The sequence below is a fragment of the Zonotrichia albicollis genome, chromosome 30 (genome assembly GCF_047830755.1).
Source record: "Zonotrichia albicollis isolate bZonAlb1 chromosome 30, bZonAlb1.hap1, whole genome shotgun sequence".
NCBI classification, from domain to species: Eukaryota; Metazoa; Chordata; class Aves; order Passeriformes; family Passerellidae; genus Zonotrichia; species Zonotrichia albicollis.
Window position 1 is genome coordinate 5,128,079 of NC_133848.1, and position 24,134 is coordinate 5,152,212.

The 24,134-nt window shown below is 53.8% G+C and overlaps 1 protein-coding gene across 1 annotated transcript; it reads right to left on the bottom strand.

Annotated features, from left to right (window-relative positions):
* Nucleotides 1-8,329: 8,329 nt before the first annotated feature.
* On the bottom strand, nt 8,330-22,275 carry LOC113460578 (pleckstrin homology domain-containing family O member 1). The gene is made up of 6 exons (XM_074529111.1): nt 21,969-22,275; nt 21,100-21,246; nt 13,731-13,871; nt 12,740-12,844; nt 11,934-12,035; nt 8,330-9,306 (listed from the first exon to the last, which is right to left on the bottom strand). Exons 1-6 carry the CDS (start codon nt 21,996-21,998, stop codon nt 8,536-8,538), a joined length of 1,296 nt encoding a protein of 431 aa, XP_074385212.1. The 5' UTR covers nt 21,999-22,275; the 3' UTR covers nt 8,330-8,535.
* Between the last annotated feature and the right edge of the window lie 1,859 nt (nt 22,276-24,134).

Sequence of the window (24,134 nt, forward strand, 5' to 3'; positions counted from 1 at the left end):
AAGTGCTTTAGTAAACTTCCCAAATCACTTTTTCTCCTCCCTCCAACACACGTGGATTTCTAAAAATGTGCTTCCAGTGTGAATCAAACAGCTCTGGACCAAAGCTAGGGCTGCCTGGCTGGGGTGCCACTCGGGTTTGCTGTTCTTGGATGTGTTTTCCTGTCAATCCGTGCTCCTCCTTCCCACGAGGGAAGGGAAATGTTCAGTCATTGCAGTTCCACGGGTGGCTGCTCCGTAGGAACGCGTTCCCCGATCCTCCCGGTGAGCTCGGGATCGCAGAAAGCCTGGATGGGAGAACGAGCACTAGAGGGCACAGCGCGACCGGCAACGAGGGGGAGGCAGAGCGCGGCTGTCGCTGAGCTGCCTTCCCCCACCGAGAGCGACTCCTTAAAATGGCATCTCTGAGAAGGTGCTGGGAGATGAGGCCCTGCAGAGGTTGTGGTGCACTGGGATTATCAAGAGCACACAGGTTGAAGAGTGAACAGAATTTTGTTAAGCGCAGGAAGGAGTCAATGACAGAAAATACAGAAAATCCGTGGTTGGATTGACTGAGCTTGGTGGGTTTGTGCTGTTCTTTGCACTGGGTGCCGTGGAAGTTTGGTAATGACAAACTTTTCTGATTCATTTCCCAAAAAAACAAGATTTCCCAACATGATTTGATTTCTAGAAACCTGGAAGGAAAAATGCCAGGAGGTGCAGCTCTTCCATTTCCTTCTGATTTCATTTCCCTACATCTCCAGTAACATCAACAATTTTATAACTGATATAAAACATTTCCAGAAATCATGAAGCCCTCAGGATCCTCTGCCCAAACCAACTCCTTCCTTCCCTCCCAGTGTTTCAGCGAGATTGTTTGGATAATTCAGGGTGCCAGATGGCTGTAAATATGTTCACAATCCTCCTTCCCCTGCTCCCTCCTCCCCGGCACCCTCCCTGCTCTACCCAGCACTGAGCACCTGCTCTGTTCCCATTTGGAGTCTCCCTTCTCCCCTCTGGAGCTAAACTGGCACTGCTGCTTTGTATTTTCCCTTGAAATGAAAATCTTTGGGATTGTTTTGTGCCAGGGAATACAGAATATTTCCCTCCCCGTCACTTGCACCATCAGTTAATTGAGAAGGTGGCATCAGCTCCCTTCCTGCAGGAGTTCTGAGCTGAAGGTGCTGCTCACCTGCTGGGAACTGCAAGGGAGGAGCAGCTTCTGCCTTTTTGGAGCACTTGCTCACCCTTGGCATGGGGTGAGGGCACACAGAGCAGGGTGATTCATCCCAAATCGTGCCCTAAGGAGCTGGCAGAGCATTGGAGCAGCCAGCCCTGTCCTTGCTGCCTCACAGGCTCTGGATTCATTGTTACACTCTGATCCTGTTATTCCACAGCTCAGGAGGGCCCAAATCCTGGGGGCTGAGCCCCTGAGATAACTGTTCTGTGTAATGTAACATTCCCAAAGTGCTGAGCAGTAAGAAAATGACAGGAAAGTGTTTCAGTGGCACTGAAAAAAGGGAAGTTGGTGTAAAACATCTGAAAATGCAGGCAGGGGTGTTTTGGGAAGTGAGGAATAACTGAGGTCACGAGCTGCCTGAGGAATGCTGCAGCAGCACAGACCCAGTCATGGGAAGGATGAGCTGTGCCCATGAAGAAACACAAATTCAGCCAGATTTGGCTGTGATTTGCTCTCATTGATGAGCTGTGGGTGAACTCTTCCCTGGAAGCAGGAGGGAGCAGATGGCAGCAAGCAAATATCTGACTTGAGCAAGGAGAGAGAAACTGATTTTCCAAAGGATCTATTTGACAAACAGAGGCCACATGTTCTTTTTATGAGCCAGACCTCTGATTTATTGAACTTTATCAGTTTGTGTCCTACCAGCAGACCTAACCTGAGTGACCCTGTGACCTACAAAGGACAAGGGAGGCAGCAGGAATTGTGAGCAGTGATTGTGAGCAGGGATTGTGAGCAGGGATTGTGAGCAGGAATTCTGAGCAGGGATTGTGAGCAGGGATTGTGAGCAGGAATTCTGAGCAGGGATTGTGAGCAGGGATTGTGAACAGGGATTGTGAGCAGGGATTCTGAGCAGGGATTGTGAGCAGGGATTGTGAGCAGGGATTGTGAGCAGGAATTCTGAGCAGGAATTGTGAGCAGTGATTGTGAGCAGGAATTGTGAGCAGGGATTGTGAGCAGGAATTCTGAGCAGGGATTGTGAACAGGGATTGTGAGCAGGGATTGTGAGCAGGGATTGTGATCAGGGATTGTGAGCAGGGATTCTGAGCAGGGATTGTGAGCAGGGATTGTGAGCAGGGATTGTGAGCAGGAATTCTGAGCAGGGATTCTGAGCAGGGATTGTGAGCAGGAATTCTGAGCAGGGATTCTGAGCAGGGATTGTGAGCAGGGATTGTGAGCAGGGATTGTGAGCAGGGATGGTGAGCAGGGATTGTGAGCAGGAATTGTGAGCAGGGATTGTGAGCAGTGATTGTGAGCAGGGATTGTGAGCAGGGATTGTGAGCAGGGATGGTGAGCAGGAATTGTGAGCAGGGATGGTGAGCAGGAATTGTGAGCAGGAATTGTGAGCAGGGATTGTGAGCAGGGATTGTGAACAGGAATTGTGAGCAGGGATTGTGAGCAGGGATTGTGAACAGGAATTGTGAGCAGGGATTCTGAGCAGGAATTCTGAGCAGGGATTCTGAGCAGGGATTGTGAGCAGGGATTCTGAGCAGGGATTCTGAGCAGGCTTTTCCAGGAGCTGTCAGTGCTCTGAATGCCACCTCACCATTTCTGGGAAGGATGACTCCCAGCTAGCTCTGCAGAAAGGTAGACAGTGCTCACATTATTTATAGCAGCAAGTGGGCTGGGAGGAGAAACACTGGGCTGCACAGAGAGGGAGGCTGCTCTGGAGACAGCCAGGAGTGTCTGATGGTGCAGCACAAACCACAGAGGCCCTGCAAAGTGGAGCTGGGCCTGGGGGCAGCTGGCAGCAGAGCCTGGGCAGTGCCAGGGCAGGCTGGGGGCACACAGATTGCTCTCAGCTCTTCTTCATCCTCTTCCATCCTCCCACCTCCCACAAACCCCATCCAACCTGGCCTTGGGCACTTCCAGGGATCCACAGCTGCTCTGGGCACCCTCCCCACCCTCCCAGGGAACAATTCCTCCCAAAATCCCAACTTCTAAACCTCCTCTCTTTCACTTTGAAGCCATTATGACTCAGCCCATTTGTTGAGAGTCCTTTAAATAATGATGTCCACATCTCCAGTGGCTCACTGCAGTCTGTGCCAGACCTTTGCCTGCTGTCCAGGCACAGATTCCTCCAGCTCTGAATGCTTCCCTCTGTCCTTCTGTCCTACATGTATGGGCTCTTTATTCCAGCCCTCAGCCCCAGGGCAGGGCTTTGGAAGGAGAAATCACCATTTGTAGGAGAAATCTCCATTTGTAGGAGAAATCTCCATTTCAGCACAGAACCCCCAAACCACTGGTGTCAGGAGGGGGCTGAGCTCTGCCCTTTGAACTCTGCCTGGTCTGGCCTCTCCCGAGCATTCCCAAATGTTAAAAAGATTTTTAAAATCCTCTCTTGCCTCTGAGCTGGGTTGATTTGTATCAAAACACAGCAATAAATTTTTAAACACATTACAAATTAAGGCAGTGGAAGAATCACTGTAGTTTTCAGTCCCTCAGGACATTTTATAGAGTCAAACAAATCAGCAGAGTGTGAAAGCAGAGATTTGATATTCCTGGGCCAGGCTCAGGAGACAGTTCCAACAGGAGGGAATTCACCTTTTCTGTGGTGTCACTTTACAGGTGTTGTGTCAAACCAGCCCCTCTGGCCAGTCAGGGAGAGAGTCTGGGGATCTCTGAGCCTGATGAGGGTAAAAATGATGATTTTTACCCTAAATTTGATTTAGGAAAAAAAACCCCAAGGCACTGTACTTGTATCTCACCAAAGAATTCCTTCCTAAAGAGAGGGAAGATGCACAAATCTCCACATGTGCTTATTCCAGGGATACATTCTGCACACCATACAAAACCACTGAATTTTCCTCTTTTCTTTCCTTTTTTAGGGAAGTGGGTCTGTTCTTGCTGAGCTTTAATTTCCAACCCAGTTGGAACTTGTTAAGTCAATAATTATTCTTGTAAATGTGGGTCAAACTATTTTATGTCTCTTCCTCTCTAGGGACTTGGAAGAAGATTTAACCCTGCAGCACTCCAAGGTAGGAAGCAGCACATTTCCCATTTGATTTCAAAATTCCAAACCGATTATCCCATGGGGGTGAAAGCTGGTGAGGGCAGGGTCAGGGTGTGAGTGAGTGGCATTTCTGGAGCTCCAGGTGTTCACCTGCAGCTGCTGACACAGATGTCTAGGAAAGAATGTCCCCAGCTCTGAGAACAGCTCAGAGTGCCTTGGCACCCCGTGGAATTTATTCTATTTAATTATTATTATATTTATTTAAAATTTATATTTATATTATAAGGGTATGCTGAACATATTATTCAGTTGGGATATTGGAGGTTCTGTAGTTGCCCACCTTCCACCTCTGGACACAAATCCTACTTTCTGCAGTAGGACATAAGCATTTCTGCAGTTTTCTCTATCAGTAACTCCAAGAAATCCTTCTGCACCGCAGGATAAATTGTATTTATCCACTCCCTCCTCAGCCTGAGAGCCCTCTGCCATGAGTTCAGTGCTCCTGCTCCACTTGGGAGTTAGGGGCTTTTTCCAAGGTTGGAAATTGCTGGAAAACTGGACTTTATCTACCCCAATTTTATTGCTGTGAACTGCTCTGTCAGGTGTGATTCCAGCCTGCAGAACAGCCCAGTGCTACTGGAACAACATGAACCCATTTCTGCTCTACACCCGAGTTTTGCCAGCCATCAGCAGTGTGAAAGTTTCCTCCAAGTGTAAATTCTATTTAAAGCCACCCAAAGCCTCTTAATCAGTTCCTTCTGCTTCCCAGAGGCCTCTCAGCACTGCAGAGACACTGCAGCTGCTCCTTTTGTCCCCAGAGCTGCCCTGGGTGAAACTCAGGGGCTGATCTGTGGGGCTGCACCCCAAAATGTGCTCTGGGGTGGGCTCAGCTCTGGCCTTGTGGGCTTTGTTGGGTTTTCAGCCCTCTCCTCTCAGGGTGTTGGGTGTCAGTGTTTCATAGAATCATTTAATTACACAATGTTTGGGGCTTGGCAGGGACCTTACCTCTCATCCAGGTCCATTCCTGCCATGGGTAGAGACATATTTACCATCCCAGGCTGCTCCAAGCCCTGTCCAGCCTGCCCTTGGACACTCAGAACTGCTCCAAGTCCTGTCCAGCCCAACCTTGGACACTCAGAACTGCTCCAAACTCTGCCCTTGGACACTCAGAACTGCTCCAAGCCCTGTCCAGCCCAACCTTGGACACTCAGAACTGCTCCAAACTCTGTCCAACCCAACCTTGGACACTCAGAACTGCTCCTAACCCTGTCCTTGCACACTCAGAACTGCTCCAAACTCTGTCCAACCCAACCTTGGACACTCAGAACTGCTCCAAACCCTGTCCTTGGACACTCAGAACTGCTCCAAACTCTGTCCTTTCTGCCCTTGGACACTCAGAACTGCTCCAAGCCCTGTCCTTGGACACTCAGAACTGCTCCAAACTCTGTTCAACCCAACCTTGGACACTCAGAACTGCTCCAAACCCTGTCCTTGGACACTCAGAACTGCTCCTAACCCTGTCCTTGGACACTCAGAACTGCTCCTAACCCTGTCCAGCCTGCCCTTGGACACTCAGAACTGCTCCAAGCCCTGTCCAGCCCAAACTTGGACACTCAGAACTGCTCCAAGCCCTGTCCTTGGACACTCAGAACTGCTCCAAGCCCTGTCCAACCCAACCTTGGACACTCAGAACTGCTCCAAGCCCTGTCCAGCCCAAATTTGGACACTCATAACTGCTCCTAATCCTGTCCTTGGACACTCAGAACTGCTCCAAACTCTGTCCTTGGACACTCAGAACTGCTCCAAGCCCTGTCCAGCCCAAATTTGGACACTCAGAACTGCTCCTAATCCTGTCCTTGGACACTCAGAACTGCTCCAAACTCTGTCCTTGGACATTCAGAACTGCTCCAAACTCTGTCCTTTCTGCCCTTGGACACTCAGAACTGCTCCTAACCCTGTCCTTGCACACTCAGAACTGTTCCAAGCCCTGTCCCAGGACATTCCCAGGGACAGAGCCACCCCAGCTTCTCCGTGCACGCTGCTCCAGGGCCTCCCCACCCTCCCAGGCAGGAATTCCTTCCCAAGAATTCCACCCTAAGGTGTCTCTCTGTTAATTCCCTTAGAAAGGCAGAGGATGGAGGGAGGGAGGAGGGAAGGAGGAGGGGGTTTGCTTAAAGCTTGCGAAGCATAGAGAGAGAAAATAATCCAAAAAAGGCGCTTTGGCTGGGAGGCTGGGTGGGCTCCCGAGCGCCCGTGCAGCCGGGGATCCTCGGCCCGCGGTCCTTATTTGGCTGCGAGCGGGAGCGCTCCGGGGATTGGCTGTGCTGGAGCAGGCAGGGAGTGCAGGAGCCCAGTGCCAGCTGACGAGCGCAGCACACGCTTGCCCACTCCTCAGCATGTGTCGAGCAAATTGCAGCTATTTTTACAGGAGACGCTTTGCCTACATCTTAAGAATCCAGTCCCAATCCCGTCTCCCTGGAGTGGAACGGGAAATCCCCTTCCCAGCCCCCTTTTTTTTTCCCCCGTTCGTGTTTTCAAGGCACAGTTGGGCAGAACCCAGAATTCCTGGCCATTATCAGCCTTCAGACTTGTCTGCTGTGCTCTGCCCGGCCAGGGCACTCTGTATTCCTGTAACGATGCGATGTTTTGTCTCCAGACCCTCCGTAATTGCCGCAGTGGACAATTTCTGGGCACGGCAGCCGGCTGCTGCCCTGCTGGGCCAGCACGGCCCCTTTGTGCAGCGTTATTCCCGCATGGATAGAGGCACCGGCCAGGGGGCGATGCACAAAGCCGCCTCTGTGCTGCCCTCGGCTTTGCAGCTCCCCGGGGCTTGGGGAGGGCAGGAGGCAGCAGGGAAACAGAGCGGGGGAAACTGAGGGGTGAACAGAGAGGCAAAATCCCCAAAATTGCCTGGAGGGAGCAGGGCAGGGCTGCTCCTTTCAGCCCTTCCCACGGTGTGTGCTGGCTCTGCATGGCAACGAGCATTCCAAAATCCAAGGAGAGTTGCTGGGGTGGGACTGGCACCCCCTGGGATGCAGGACACAAGGGAGGTTCAGTGATTCTGCAAAAGAACTTTGTGAAGCAATGGAGTTCATCAATGTGGAAATTTATCCCTGGAAGTATCACTGGAGTCTGGTTAACCCAAACTAAGGTTTGGGGTTTGGTTTTATTTTTCATTTAATTTAGAAAAATCTTGTCATCACAGCTAGGAAAGAGAAAACACTAACTACAACCAGGAATATCTCTGTGGGTTTAATATTTTTGTGGACTATTTGCCATGTAGGTAAAAGAATGAGGTTTCCTTTTAAAAAACAGTTGGATGTTACCAGGAGTGAACTTGTGAGGCACAGCCATGTCCTGCTGGTGGGTGGGAAAGCTGAGCCAGCCTTGAGCTGATGATCTGAGCTCTGCTCTGGGCTCAGCTTTCCTTCCAGCACGGCTGATTCACATCCTGGGCAGCCCAAGCAGAGCCTGCTGCTGTCTGACTGTGACACCTGAGAGAGCAAAGCAAACCTACCAAAACTGCCATTGCCTTGTGGTGTCTGGCTCCCCCACACACCCCCTGACTTTTCAGCTCAAAGAAAAGGTAAAAAAAAAAATAAATTAGAATGGAAAAGCCCAAACCCCTCCCAGCTGCCTGTGTGGGCTGTCAAATCCAAGGCTTTGATCCTCACAGAAGGGAAGACACATCACTGCTGCCTCCCACTGCTCGGGGCCAGGGGGGCTGTGAAGCATTCAGGATCAGGGTGGGTATGGATTGTGTCACTGCTGCCCTTCTGGAGGGCTCTGTGCACCCCAAAATTACAGCTGCCAGCCCCAAGATTTCCAGGAGATTGTGCCAGGACAGAGCGGTGAGAGCTGCACCCAGCAAATGCCTCAATGACCAGAACTTCCCACATCTTCAGGAGAGTTCCTGGGTAATGGGGACTTCCAGCAGTGGTGGGGATGAACACCTTTTTTAACCTTTTAATGTCATTTATTTCTGAGAGGGAACAGGGCAAATGTCCTGCTGAAAGAGAGTTTGGGGCACAGCCCAGACACGAGAGCAGCAATGCCAGGGCTGATCCAGCTCCACCCCACGGGATGCTCCAAGGCAGTTCCAGGACCAGAACTTGGAGCACGACAGGAGCTGCAGTGCAAAGGGAGCTCTTACAAAGGAGGTATAAACTGCAAGTGATTTATTGGAACACTGGGTTGATTCATCAGGGGATGCGATGGAGGAAAGGAAGGGTCCAAGCTTTGAGAAGCAAATTTGGGTGAGAACAGGCACCTTTTCACTCTTTTGAACACTGTAAATAATAATAATATTAAAAAAAAAGACCAGATGGCCGCCCTTCCCAGTCCCTCCCTCCCATCCCAAGGCTTGCCTTCACATCATGCTCTTCCTAAACTGCGACTGTGAGCTCTGTTTGGGCTTCGAGTCTGACTGCTGCAGCTCGAACTGTTTGTACAGGTCCCTCAGCTCTCTGATCTCCTGCAGCACCCTCTTGGCTTGGCTCCAGGTGGAGGAAGCCTCCCCCAGCAGCCTCTCAGATTCCTGCAGGATCCTTTCAGAGTCCGACTTGGAAGAAGATGATGAGGAAGAAGAGGTGGTGGTGATGGTGGTGCTGGTGTTGGAGTCCTTGGTCTTTTTCTTGCCTTCCCCGTAGCCCTTCACCTCTGTCAGCAGTTCCTGAGTTTTTTCCAGTTTCAGTGCAACCAGTTCCTGTATCCGGGTCAGCTGCTCCGGCTCTGCCGAGGCAAACTGAGCCTCCAGCCCCTTCCTCAGCACCGCCCGGTGTGTGGAAGAGTCCCGTCGGGACAGGATTTCTTCCATGGAGGCACATTTATTCTTTTCGGAGTGGGAGAGCTTTTTGGGGACCTGCGGCGTGTACATGGTCCCTTTGTCAAAGGAGTCATTGCGCTGGCCGGCTCTGTCCCACGGGGCCGCCTCCTGCCGGGGGAGGCTCCCTGTCCGCCCTTTCTCCGCTGGTTTGGCGTTCTCCGAGTCCGAGCGGCGCCGCCCCGCGGTCAGGTGAGCCACGGACTTGTCCAGATCCACCCGGAAACTCTGCTCGCAGGTGCCGTGATCCTCCGGAGAGGCGTCTTCCTCCTGGATCAGGTCGAGGGTCAGCATTCCGTCAGAGGTTGAGGTAGATGCCTGCAGGAGCAGAAAGCAGAGCTGAGCTGGCACCAGAAGGGCTGGCCCTGCTGCCAGGGGTGTCTGCACTGCAGGGAGGGAGGGGGATGCTCCCTCACTCAGGGACAGAGCCAGGGGTGGATTTACAGGGCAGTGGTTCATGAGAGCAGAGGATGGGAGCTGACCCCGAGCTGTCCTTAGGGCAACTCTCAGCTCAGGATGGAGCTGCAACAACCCCACTTAGAAATGGAACAATTCCAGGGGAGTTTCACCCAAACTGTCCTCATGGTAACTCTCAGTTCAGGATGGAGCTCCAACAGAAATGGAACAATTCCAGGGGAATTTCACCTAAGCTGATGACCCAGAGCTGTCCTTGTGGTAACTCTCAGTTCAGGATGGAGCACCAACAATTCCACTTACAAATGGAACACTTCCAGGGGAATTTCACCCAACTTGATGACCCTGAGCTTTCCTTATGGCAACTCTCAGCTCATGATGGAGCTCCAACAATCCCACTTAAAAATGGAACAATTCCAGGGGAATTTCACCCAAACTGTCCTCATGGTAACTCTCAGCTCAGGATGGAGCTCCAACAATCCCACTTACAAATGGAACACTTCCAGGGGAATTTCACCCAAGCTGATGACCCAGAGCTGTCCTTGTGGTAACTCTCAGTTCAGGATGGGGCTCCAACAACCCCACTTACAAATGGAACAATTCCAGAGGAATTTCACCCAAGCAGGTGTCTGGGGTTGGTTGTACCTACCAACAATCCCACTTAGAAATGGAACAATTCCAGGGGAATTTCACCCAACTTGATGACCCTGAGCTTTCCTTATGGCAACTCTCAGCTCATGATGGAGCTCCAACAACCCCACTTACAAATGGAACAATTCCAAGGGAATTTGACCCAAGCAGGTGTCTGGGATTGGTTGTACCTACCAACACCTCCACTTACAAATGGAACAATTCAGGGAAATTTCACCAATTTCACCCATCCTGGTGACCCTGAGCTGTCCTCATGGCAACTCAGCTCAGGATGGAGCTCCAACAACCCCACTTAGAAATGGAACAATTCCAGAGGAATTTCACCCAAGCAGGTGTCTGGGATTGGTTGTACCTACCAACAACCCCACTTAAAAATGGAACAATTCCAGGGGAATTTCACCCAACCTGGTGACCCTGAGCTGTCCTCATGGCAACTCTCAGTTCAGGATGGAGCTCCAACAACCCCACTTAGAAATGGAACAATTCCAGAAGAATTTGACCCAAACAGGTGTCTGGGGTTGGTTGTACCTACCAACAATCCCACTTAGAAATGGAACAATTCCAGGGGAATTTCACCCAAGCAGGTGTCTGGGGTTGGTTGTACCTACCAACAATCCCACTTAGAAATGGAACAATTCCAGGGGAATTTCACCCAAGCAGGTGTCTGGGATTGGGTGTACCTACCAACAACTCCTCTTAAAAATGGAACACTCCCAGGGGAATTTCACCCAACCTGGTGACCCTGAGCTTTCCTTATGGCAACTCTCAGCTCATGATGGAGCTCCAACAACCCCACTTACAAATGGAACAATTCCAGGGGAATTTGACCCAAGCAGGTGTCTGGGATTGGTTGTACCTACCAACAACCCCACTTAGAAATGGAACAATTCCAGGGGAGTTTCACCCAAACTGTCCTCATGGCAACTCTCAGTTCAGGATGGAGCTCCAACAATCCCACTTAGAAATGGAACACTTCCAGAAGAATTTCACCCAACTTGATGACCCTGAGCTTTCCTTATGGCAACTCTCAGTTCAGGATGGAGCTCCAACAATCCCACTTAGAAATGGAACAATTCCAGAAGAATTTGACCCAAGCAGGTGTCTGGGATTGGTTGTACCTACCAACACCTCCACTTACAAATGGAACAATTCCAGGGAAATTTCACCAATTTCACCCATCCTGGTGACCCTGAGCTGTCCTCATGGCAACTCAGCTCAGGATGGAGCTGCAACAACCCCACTTAGAAATGGAACAATTCCAGGGGAATTTCACCCAAGCAGGTGTCTGGGGTTGGTTGTACCTACCAACAATCCCACTTAGAAATGGAACAATTCCAGGGGAGTTTCACCCAAACTGTCCTCATGGCAACTCTCAGTTCAGGATGGAGCTCCAACAATTCCACTTACAAATGGAACACCCCCAAGGGAATTTGACCCAAGCAGGTGTCTGGGGTTGGTTGTACCTACCAACAACCCCACTTACAAATGGAACAATTCCAAGGGAATTTCACCCAAGCAGGTGTCTGGGATTGGTTGTACCTACCAACACCTCCACTTACAAATGAAACAATTCCAGGGGAATTTCACCAATTTCACCCATCCTGGTGACCCTGAGCTGTCCTCATGGCAACTCTCAGCTCATGATGGAGCTCCAAAATCTCCACTTACAAATGGAACAATTCCAGGGAAATTTCACCCAAGCAGGTGTCTGGGATTGGTTGTACCTACCAACAACTCCACTTAGAAATGGAACAATTCCAGGGGAATTTCACCCAAGCAGGTGTCTGGGATTGGTTGTACCTACCAACAATCCCACTTACAAATGGAACAATTCCAGGGGAATTTCACCCAAGCAGGTGTCTGGGGTTGGGTGCACCTACCACAGCCATGAGGTGACCCCGTGTGGGAGGGCGCCGGGAGTGCTGGATCTTGGCTCTGTCACGTGTTGGGTGGGCAAGGAAGCTGTCCTCTTCCACGGTGACCTGCAGGGTGACACAGGCTGTGAGCAGGGAACAGGAGCCATTCCCAGCTCCTGGAGCTGTGACAGAGGAGGCTGGCAGGGAATGGGGTGTGCAGTCCAGCCCTGGAAGTGACCCAGTGTTTCTCCCTCTGTGCCGTGATGGGATTACATCTGCTCGAGTCATTTCTGACAACTGAACCTGTCTGCAAAGATTCCTGTGACATCTCTCCTGGTGTTTGCTGTGCTGCCTCCTGCTCTAAAACCTCTCCCATAGTCTGACCTTGGTTTTCCTGCACTTCAGTCTCTGTGCTGCCATCCAGGAGAGCAGAGAGCCTCTGGCAATGCCGTGGTGCTGAGTGTGAATGGGAGATGTGAGACAGGGCTGAGCTGAGGAAGGGTTGCCATGAAACATTAATGTGAGAGTCAGCCCTGGAGCGAGGGCACAGCTTGTTCCAGGCAGGTTCTCCTCCCCACTGAAGGGAACTGTGTGGGGATGCTCACCCTGACCTGCCCCTGCCAGCCCACCTGGTGCTCTGAGTGCACCCTGAGTCCCCAGGAGGAGCTGCCCTGTTCTTTTTCCTGGCTGAAGCTGCTTTGTGTAACTGGGACTTTCATACTCCCCTTGAGAAGGGGGATGAGCTCTGCTGGAGATGCTTTGTGTGGATGTTGTACCCCCAGACAGTCTCAAACCCCCACCCAGGCTGAGCCAGGGTCAGTGCCACTCACCTCGTCCAAGATCCGATTTTTAGCACGAGTGATTGCAGAGTTGAGGGCGTTAATCCAGGACTCTTTCTCTTCTGGACTCACAGCCAGGAAGATCAGATTTGGTGCCTAGAAAAGAGGGAGGTCAGGTCAGTGCTGGAGCTCACACAGAGAGAGACAAGCCCTGGTCAGTGCTGGAGCTCACACAGACACAAGCCCTGGTCACTGTGAGGCCTCCACAGAGCAGACAAAGCAGAGCTGAGCCTCCAGTGTCCGGTTTTCGGCTGTTTGGATGGCCTGGAAAGGCCCGGGGTGGCCTTGGGGCAGCCCACGTATCAAAGGACGAGAAGAGGCTTCAGTTCTTCTTTCGGTTTTTATGTTTATTAATTGTTTATCTAAAAGATTTTCTCTCGGCCCGACAGAGATCTGCTCAGCAGCCAGCCATGAGCACACTGTGCTGCCCTCCGGACAGCCACCTATCTTTATACCCATTGTTAAGTGTACAATATTTATCATTTTTCCCCAATACCATTTATTCTTATTGCCCGGTGCACTTTTAGTAATGACCAATCCCAAAGTGCCACCATCATCATAGAAGATGGAGGAGAAGAAAAAGAAGAAGGACAGGACACGCCCCAATTCCTCCATCTTACTTCTCTAAACCCCCCTGTACATAAATCCTAAACCCTGTGTCTCACCCTCTAATTAACCAATCCCTTCACCATTCACCCCGGTGAAACCCTCCTATCCTCATACAGGTGTCGTCTCCTGTGTAGGATCAAAGTCCAGCCACCAGACACTTCTGGAACATTCCAGGACTCCCGAGCCCCCCAAGGGTGGTCTCGGTGACTCGGCACCTCAGTCCTGAGGTGCTGAGATCCCACACTCCAGCCCTGATTTTCCCACACAGCAAACCCCAGAACCACCCACATCCCCCCTTCCCTGCATCCCCAGGACCATCCACAGCCCTGGAGCCACCCCTTGGGCTGGCATCACCCGGGCCAGCCCCACGTACCGTGTTTCCAGGCTGCCTGGAGTGGGCAAGGGTGAATTTACTGTGGTTCTTTTTGCTTCTACTTTTGGACTTCCTGAGCTCTTCACATTTCTCATAGTCACTCAGATCAAACGTTTCCTGTATGTTTTTTTCATCTTTTACCTGCAAAACAGCAAGAAAATCAGAGCTTTGCAGATGTCAGACAGAGACTCTGCTGCTCCAGGCAGCAGGATTTCAACATGAGGGTTTTGATTTGTCTCTTCTGGAATGAGGGGGCATATTTAGAAGGACAGCAAGAAAATCCCACTTTGCCAGGTTAATTCCTGCCTCTTCTACCCCCAGAGGGCAGGGGCTGCCAGGCTCAGTGTCCTTTAAAGAATCCTTTTGAGCGAGCACTTTATGAGATCTCCCATTTTCCAGGTCTGTTCCCCAACACTGCACAGCCAGAGTGTGACAGGGATGGATCAGGGCCACAGAGACCCAGATGAAGATGGAGCTTGCACAGGATCACTGGGGCTGCAGCTCAGGGATCTGGGGGCACACAGGGGTCTGGCTGCTGAGCCCTGACAGTGCCATCCCTCAGGGACACCTGGAGCAAAGGGGATGTGGCAAAGCTTCATTGCTCTCCCTCAATCCCACTCCTGCAGCAGGGAAGCTCTGCTCTTCCATAGTAAACACGAGGAATTGGGGTTTGCATGTCCATGACAGGCTCAATTCCACATCCATCTGCTTCATCCCACTGCAGCCAGTCCCCCCAGGCTGCCTGAGCAGTGCAGGGTGTGGAACTGGGGTGCTGGGAGGGCAGGTGGTGCTGAGCTCTGAGCCCTTGGATTTCCTGAAGGGACTCCACCCCACCTCACACATTTCCTCCCCAGTTTTGGGAAGCACTGAGGGAACTCCCTATGATTCTTCCATAGAATTTAATCAAAGAGGGTGACTAAAGCAGCTTCCTAACCAGGGGCACGGATGAACTGACCATCTGGCCCTGCCTGATGAGAACAGCTCCCCTCCAGGATCCACAGGACAATCACCGGCACTGCCAGCCCGGAGCTGTTCCTGCTTGTGACACATCCCCTGTGTCTGGGTGTGATAACAGCGACTGTCTGGCTGCACATCCTCCCCATGCTGCTAATCTGCTTTGATCTCTTCCCACTCCCATCCTCCAATCCACCTCTTTCCAAGAATCTCAGCTGAATTCTGCCCGACTCATTTGCAGCAGGAAAAGCTGATCCCCCTCCATCCCAGCCCCCAGCTGTGCTCTGTGGCTGGGAGCAGAGCTTTAACTCCAGATGTTTGCTCATGTGGGTCACTGGGGCTTCCCCAGCCCTCCCCTTCCTCCTCAGAGCTCACCCAGCTGGAACTGAACCTCCTGCCTGCAGGAGCATCCCCAGGAGGCTGCAGGACAGAGCAGGTGCCTTTGCTTCAGACAAACACCCTGCAGGTGCAGCTCTGAATGACACCAGGGCTGTGACACTGCACTGGGACACGCTGAGGGCATCCTGCTCCTGGGGGTGACCCCTTAGAAAGCTTAAAACTGGGAATAAACAACATCCAAAGTGGGATTCCTGGGGGAAAGGATCAGCAGCTGATGGTGGCACAGAAATGCCAGGGGCACAGGAAGGACAGTGGGTGTCTCACTCATGTAACAGAGCATCCAGTGTGCAGAGAGAGAAACTGGACAAGGAAGGTGAAAGGCAACTCCAGAGGCACTTGCCAGCTCTTTTGTCCTTTGTGGGAGGCTCCTGAGGCCAAAAGGAGGGAGGTGGTTCCATGAGAGGCAGCTCAGAGCAGCCTCGGAGGTAGGAGAGGCTGAGGACAGCCATGCAGCCCATTCTCAGTGAGAACAGGACACAAGCAGCCCCTGAGGCCCACAGAGCTGAAATCCCAGTCAGTGTCAGTCACAGGGGTGACAAACCTGCAGGGTGTCACCTCCTCTGTGTTCTCAGGGACATAGGGACCACCCAAATCAAACATCCCAGGCTTCTCCCAAGAGGATTTGGCTGGGTGAGCAGTGCCCAGGAGGAAGCAGCCTCTGCTATCAGCTCTCAGTAGGAAGGGGTGAAGCAAGAGGTTGGTGGTTGATTTTGGCAAAACCATTCTCTGCTGGGAGGTTTCCAGCAGGTCTTTCCTTCTCCAAGGGTTTAAGAACTGAGGGATGTCAGGTGGGTCCTGCTCTCTGTGGCCTGTGGGGAGCTCAGGGTTGGAAGGATTAAGGTGAATCAATGCCAGGCTGTCTGAGCTGCCTTTGCTGAGTTGTGCCCATGTGAGGCAGGCAAAACCACCCTGCCCTGCAGTTCCACCTGCCTCCTACCTGTGGCCAGGTGAGGGAAGGGAAACCGAGGCACAGCAAAGGAATCAGAAGCATCCCCCAGTCCCAGAGCAGGGAACATTTCTGTGCAGCCATGAGATCCCACGCCCCTGGCAGCTGCCCCTGCCTGTGCCAAGGCTGACAGTGCTGACTCTGCTGGGGTGCAGGGAGGGAGCTGCATTCCTTCCCCTCCTTCCCCTCCTTCCCCTCCTTCCCCTCCTTCCCCCGCAGCTGCTGCCGGCCCGGGCTGGCCCCAGGGGCACCAGCACTCCCTGGGCGCTGAACTGTGGCCATGGAATGGGTCAGAACAGCAGCCATGGCACCTAAATCCCTGATCCAGAGGGTCACAGCTGTTTGTGCTCCCAAAGGGCTGCTCCAGGCTCGTGGCAGTGCAGGAGGGTCTCTGACCTGGTTAATTAACCACCCTTGGGTCTCTCACTGATTAGAGTTTGAATTTCCTCATCAAGCTGTGACCTGCAGTGACTCCAAACCTCCTGGACCCCGCTCAGGGCTGTGTTGTGGGGCCAAACCATGCACAGGTGCTCAGTCACACCAGCCTGGGATTTTTTGATGATGATTTGAGCAGTTTGAGCTGCAATGGGATGCACAAAAATGAGGAAGGTACAGAAAATCACAAGACACCCATGGGACACTTGTGGCTCAGGATGTAAGAGAAACCTCCAGACTCTCAGCACAGCCAAATACCCAAACATGGGCAGTTTTGGGACAGACAGTTCCCTCTGGAGGGTACAACCAAAGTTTCAGTTCCTCCAGCTGAGCAGCTCAATTTGAGCTTCCTGCAGACCTGGGACCTGCACACTGGGACTGTCCAGCCCTTGTCACAGCCAGGTCACTGCCCTTAGCTGATCAGGGGATGGTGACAGCTTCTCCAAAGTGTCACCACCGAGGCTACCAGGGACACAGCCCCCCCAGAATCACTGAATTATGGCTTTGGAGGGACAGGGACACCTTCCAGATTGCTCCAAGCCCCATCCAGCCTGGCCCTGGACACTTCCAGGGATGGGGCAGCCTGTGCCAGGGAGGAATTTATTCCCCAAATCCCGCTGTGCCGTGTTCAGCAGCACTCAGCGAGGGCCAACACCCCATGGAGCATTAGAGAACCGAGAGTGCAAACACAGCCCCAGCCCCAGCGGCACCTCCTCGAGTGCTCTCGTGCTAATTGAGCGATGCCTTTGGTGGCAAACAAACGAAAACCGCGGAGAAGCGTTTCCTCAGCCCCTCTCGGCTTCCTGCGAGGAAGCGCCGGGCCCGGCTGGGGCAGCTCGGCCGCTGCTCCCCGGCACAGACAGCGCCAGAGCCGGGCCAGGAACAGGGAACAATTCCCAGAAATGTGCCGGGGGGGAGGCAGCGAGGGGGAAGAATGCGAGAGTGAGTTAAGAAGGTGGTGGTGTGTGCTCAGCAGAGCTCAGCTCATCTCTACAGAGCTGGCTTTGGCTGATGACCAAACGCTGAATAACCCAAGGATTTTGGTGTGAGTTCACGAGTTCAGCAGCCGTGGGGGAGCGGAGCGAGCACGGCCAGAGCCTCAAGCTCCCACTTCGGGAGGTGCCAGACAAATCCCGCAGCTTTCAAAGGGCAGCACTCAAACACCCTGTGAGCATTTGCCATCAGCTGGGCTGAAAAACTACATTTCCTCTCCTTAGAGACTCGGCTCTGCCAGGGAAAAGCTGAGGCTCCTGTCAGGCATTCCCAAATTCTCCTGACAAAATGGAATAATCAGGGCTGGGCTCTGACCTGCAAGCCCAGGTCTGTCCTAGACAGAGAACTGGGAAAGCACCAGATTCCCAGGAGCGTGGATATTGATGGGATTTTGTTAATCTGAACTTTGGAAATCTCCCCATTCCAGACCTCAGCTCTGAGCAGTTCATCAACACTGCCCAAGGCAAGGGGGATCTGCTTCCCAAGGGATCCTGGCGTGGAACACACAATTCCCTGTCCCTGTGTGCTCTGGGGAGATGGGATTCACTGCCCTGCTTCCCAGATGGAGAAATTCAGGCAAAAGTAAATAAATGTCTGGTTTGGATTCATTTAACAGAGCCAGGGAGCTTCCAGGAGCCTCGGAATTTAACCCTTTCTGCTCTGAGATGGTGGGGAGGCCTGGGAATGTGGCTTCACCTGCAGAACCACCTCTGGAGCAGCTGCTGAGCATGATCTGAGCTGCCAGGAAACATCAGGAGCTGTGGGAGCAGAGCCTGGAGCCACATATTGACCTTCCCTGGGGCCCAGGAGAGCTCCTGGCTTTGCTAAGTTGGCATCAAACCCTGCAGCACCTTCTGAGACACCCCAGGAACTCCCCACAATGAGACCCCCAAGATGCCACAGGCACAGAGGCACAGCAGCAGCACATTGTCACCTCCATGGGCAGCACAGAGTGACCTCAGGGCACATCAGCAGCACGGTGTCACCTCCATGGGCAGCACAGAGTCACCTCAGTGCACACCAGCAGCATGGTGTCACCTCCATGGGCAGCACAGAGTGACCTCAGTGCACACCAGCAGCACGGTGTCACCTCCATGGCCAGCACAGAGTGACCTCAGTGCACACCAGCAGCACGGTGTCACCTCCATGGCCAGCACAGAGGGACCTCAGCATGCTCCAGCAGCACAGTGTCACCTCCATGGCCAGCACAGAGTGACCTCAGTGCACACCAGCAGCACGGTGTCACCTCCATGGCCAGCACAGTGACCTCAGTGCACACCAGCAGCACATTGTCACCACCATGGGCAGCACAGAGTGACCTCAGCACACTCCAGCAGCACGGTGTCACCTCCATGGGCAGCACAGAGTGACCTCAGGGCACACCAGCAGCACGGTGTCACCTCCATGGGCAGCACAGAGTGACCTCAGGGCACACCAGCAGCACGGTGTCACCTCCATGGCCAGCACAGAGTGACCTCAGTGCACACCAGCAGCACGGTGTCACCTCCATGGGCAGCACAGAGTGACCTCAGGGCACACCAGCAGCACGGTGTCACCTCCATGGGCAGCACAGAGTGACCTCAGAGCACACCAGCAGCACATTGTCACCTCCATGGCCAGCACAGAGTGACCTCAGGGCACACCAGCAGCACGGTGTCACCTCCATGGCCAGCACAGAGTGACCTCAGTGCACACCAGCAGCACGGTGTCACCTCCATGGGCAGCACAGAGGGACCTCAGTGCACACCAGCAGCACGGTGTCACCTCCATGGGCAGCACAGAGGGACCTCAGGGCACACCAGCAGCACGGTGTCACCTCCATGGCCAGCACAGAGTGACCTCAGCACGCTCCAGCAGCACATTGTCACCTCCATGGGCAACACAGAGTGACCTCAGGGCACAGCAGCAGCACAGTGTCACCTCCATGGGCAGCACAGAGGGACCTCAGCACGCTCCAGCAGCACGGTGTCACCTCCATGGGCAGCACAGAGTGACCTCAGGGCACAGCAGCAGCACGGTGTCACCTCCATGGGCAGCACAGAGGGACCTCAGCACGCTCCAGCAGCACATTGTCACCTCCATGGGCAACACAGAGTGACCTCAGGGCACAGCAGCAGCACGGTGTCACCTCCATAGCCAGCAGGGCACACCAGCAGCACGGTGTCACCTCCATGGGCAGCACAGAGGGACCTCAGGGCACACCAGCAGCACGGTGTCACCTCCATAGCCAGCAGGGCACACCAGCAGCACGGTGTCACCTCCATGGGCAGCACAGAGGGACCTCAGGGCACACCAGCAGCACATTGTCACCTCCATGGGCAGCACAGAGTCACCTCAATGCACACCAGCAGCACGGTGTCACCTCCATGGGCAGCACAGAGTCACCTCAGCACGCTCCAGCAGCAGATGTCATCTCTGCTGGTCACACATTCTTCCTTATAAAGCCTCAGCAGAAGCTGCTGCAGGTTATTTATGGTCCCTCACACACACACGGGGCTGCCTCAACCTCAAAACCAGTGAGGTTTTCCCTCTATGAAACACAAACACAAGAACTTCTTGTTCAGAGCAGGCTCTGCGTGGCCCCTCCAGCCTCATCTCTCTCTGGGGCTCCCAGCACACCTGGATTTGAGCTGTAGCTACCTGGACATTGCTGTTCCTGTGTTTCCCTTTGGCTCTGGAGCAGTTGATGGGACAAGCTCTGCAATGCCAGCAAGCAGCTCAGCATACCTGGGCATTCAATCCACTTTTTAAAGCCATTTCTCTGTTGTAACAAGCCCTGACCCTCTGCCTGTGCCACATCCATGGCCCAACCAGCCTTAAATCAAATTATCCCTTCCTCTCTCCAGGTAGAGCCAGGCCAGGCATCCAACTGTGAGGAAATCACCTCCACTTTGGGGGAAAACCCTGAGAAACCAGGATTTTACCCCAAATTCCCTGAGCTGGAGCAACCCCCCTGCCTGCTGTGGACACAACACTGCCCAGTGCAGCTCTGGGATGTCACAGAGGATGGGAGGGAGGAAGGCTCTGGCCTGGGGAGTTTTTCCTGCTGGATTTATGGAGACAAAAAGCACAGGGGGGGCGTGCAAGGACAGCCAGGTGCTGCCTCAGCCCGGCAGTCACATCCGATTATCTCCAATGCCAACAGCACGTTAAACCACAAACCCAGCAAGGAAACCAGGGCAGGGCACGTGTCACACCAGGATGTCGATCCGGGCTGAAATTTCCTGAAAAATCCAAGAGATCGACCTGTAAAGGGCTCGATTCCAGCCGGGAGAGCGGAGTTATTTCCAAGCAGAGAGCGAGCAGCTGGGGACAAGGCAGCGCTGGGCTCAAGGACAGGCACAGAAAGGAGCCGGCATTGCTGGGAAGAGGTTGGAGGGGCTTAACTCTCGCTAAGTGAATCCTTTCGTGTCTCCACGCCGGGAAAATGTCTCCCGGCAGAGCTGGCTGTGGAATCGCCGTCAGAGCCGAGCCCCAGCCCGACCCCGGCCGGCGCCAGCCCCGGGGAGGAGCAGGAGCCCCCTCGGAGCCCCCTCGGAACCCCCCGGGCCCGGCTGGCGCTGGGAAGGGCCGGGGCTGCGCCTTTCATATGCAAAGAGAGAGGAAAGGGGGGATGGGAAAGGAAACTGAAACCGATCCTACCTCCTTCTCCGAGATGTAAAGCTGATCTCCCTTCAGAACCACATAACGGTTTTTCCAGATTTCCCTAAAAATGCCTTTCCCGCAGAATTTCCGCACCCAGCCGACCTTCTCCGGCTGCGCAGGTTGCTGGTTTCCATCCTGGTTCCCCTAACACAAAGCGAGAGGGGAGAAAATGGGGGGAAAAACGCGATTATTCTTGGTTTTACACTCCTTTTCTCCCCACACCCCGCTTCCCTCTTTGCCCAACTTTTGTCTCCCCCTCTCTCCGCCGAACGCCGGGCCCGAGCCCTTGCCCGGGGTCGCTCCGCGGGGATTTTTGTGCAGTGGCAGCACCGGGAGGACGCTGCGAGGAGCGGGCAGGGTTCTCTCCGTGGTTATATAAGCCAGGCCGGCGTCTCTATCGCCTCATCCAGCGGGCATTTACCCGTGGAAAGGGGAACAGGAGGGGGATGGGCGGAATTTTACCCAGTTGGGGTTTTAATATTGCGGTGAAAAAATGGCATTTTTTTGGAGCTTTTTATCAGCAATTAATCCAAGAGGTGAAATCTATGGGGGGTTTCTATCAGAGGTGTCTCCGTAGGCAGCGGTGGGTGCAGCACACACACAACACGGCAAAGAGCGAGGGATTGATGGTGCCTCCGGATTTTATCGTTTCCTTGTGTTCCAAGATGAAAACTGCCTGCCCGCATCCCCCGGTGCCTGAGCGGCTGCGGGAGGCCTGGAGCGGGGTCGGGGTCTCTCTGGGGGTCCGTGCGCTTCCCGCGGGGGGAGCAGAGGCAAAGCCAAGCCAAGATCCAACCCCCCCTCCCCAAAACATCCAGGAGCCTCCCTCCCTCCCCACCTCGGCCAAGACGCGAATCTCCACTCACCCTTTTTGCAGAATTATTATTTTTTTTCATCGTTCCTCAGTGCGCTCCGAGGCGATTTCAGGGCGGGGGTCGCAGAGGGGCTCCCCGCGGCCTCCTGGCACCGGGGAACACCCGCGATCCGCGCTGCCTTGGCCCCGCTCGGCTCAGGGCTCCTCTCCCGTTACACGGAGCCCGGCCCGGTGCTCTGAGGCATCGGCAGCGCCGCCGCCGCCGCGTCCCCCCCCGCCGCCACCATCCCGCAGCTCGGGGGGCTGCGCTGGGCTGCGCCGGGCTCCCGAGCTCCATCTATAGCCGCACGCCCGTGACGTCGGGGTTCGCGGCACGGGGCGAATCGCAGCCCACGAGGGTTTTTCTTCTTTGTTTCTCACTCCAGCGGGGCCGTGGGGAAGCGGGAGAGGGGCGGGCGGTGCCGCCGATGGGGTGCTCCCATCGGGGTATAGCCGCGTTCCCGGCGGTGTCGTGGGTCACCGGGAAAGTTTATAGGACAGGGAAACGCAGCCGGGTGGTACTGGGAGGAATTCACCCCCTAAAGGTGTTTGGAAGTGGGGGAAAAATCTCTCTGGAGAGAGGAGATGGGAGATTTCCTTCCAGCACGGAGGGTCTGACAGCCAGGATTTGGAGCACGGCTTCCAAAAGTGAGGAGACAGCTTCCTAAAAATGCCCTTATTTGGTTTATTTGGTCTGTCTCCTTCGTGTCCTGCAAGGAACAGATTGATCCATCGTCCATCAGGGGATCAGCTTTCCAATGCCAGCGTCCATCCCGTCCCTGGACATCCCCCAGCCCTGATTTCAAGTTGTAGTTTCACCCCAATCTGGAATTAATGCCCCCAGAGTCCTGGGGATGTACTTGGAGCATTTCCAGAGTTCCTGTGAGTGTTTGTGTCCCATTCTGGCATTGGCATTTCTGCCATGAGCTGTGGGCTCACTGCCTACCTGACACAAATCACTCGACACCAAATCCAGGGGTGCCTTTTCCTCCTGTGCCTCTGCAATCCCCAACTCCACAGGGACCAGGATTTGCCCCCTGTGTGCCTCAGTTTCCCTTTTACCCCAAAGCTTGGTCCAGGCAGGGCTGGTGGCAGAGGGACAGATGAACCACGCTGGCCCCCAGGACATCACACACAGCCTGCCAGTTTATTTAATGACATTTTCCCTTCCAACTGCACTTGTCCTTCCTCCCATCCTGTTTTTGGTGGCCAGGGCCTGCAGAGCACTGGCTGGTGGCCAACAGCAGATGGCACAGAGCTGGTGGCAGTGGGACAGCCCTGCTGTGCCCTTTGCATGCAGGGCCCACGCTCTTCCCCAATGCCCTCTGGTGCCAGGGAAGCTGCCCTGAAGCCACAGCAGGTAACAGCACATAACAGCACACCTGCACACATCCCTGGGAGCAGGAATTCTGCTGCACTTGGAAGCCTCAGGCTGTTCTGCCAGTGAGTCACACGCTGTGAAGGATGTGACCAATGATTCAGAGCTGGAAACATCAACAATTGACAGGGAAGGAAGGAGATAGGAGGGAAGCCAGCTCCCATTTCTGTACCAGGAACAGGAGGCTGCACTTCCAGCACTGAGGCTGCTCCCCAGTGGGACAGGTGACACGGGCAGTGCAGCTTCTCATCCCCAAAAGCCTCTCCAAGGTGTGGTTGTGTCTCTCCCTGTACCCCCACACCCCCTTTGCTACCCCTGGCAGCTGCAGCTGCTCCTTGTGCTGCTCCACAACAAACAGTTGCCAAAATCGCCTCTTCTTGCAGAGCAGATCAGCAAACTCCTGGTTTATTTATGTATTTAACACCCCCCACACAGCATTTTGCCTCTGGATATCAAGTGTGAAGCTGCTGCCTGGGAGTTTAATTAGGACACGTGCTTTTCTGTGGCTCTGACAACAATGATATCATTGGTGTCTGGGGCAGGGGCTGCCCAGTATCCTCTGACAGCTCCCCTCTGTTGGGCTCTCAGACACCTGAGTCACCTCTAAGGGGGAATTCTTACAGCTCTGCCTGTCCCAGCAACCCAAAATTCACTAAAAATTTGGTGCCCACCCAGTTCCACCCCAGCACAGGCTGTGTCCCCCCTCCCTTCCCCAAAGAGCTGCCCAGGTCCCCTCCTCCCTGCAGGGCTTTGCTCTCTCCCACATCAACAGGACTTAGCTGTGATGCCAAGATAATTCCC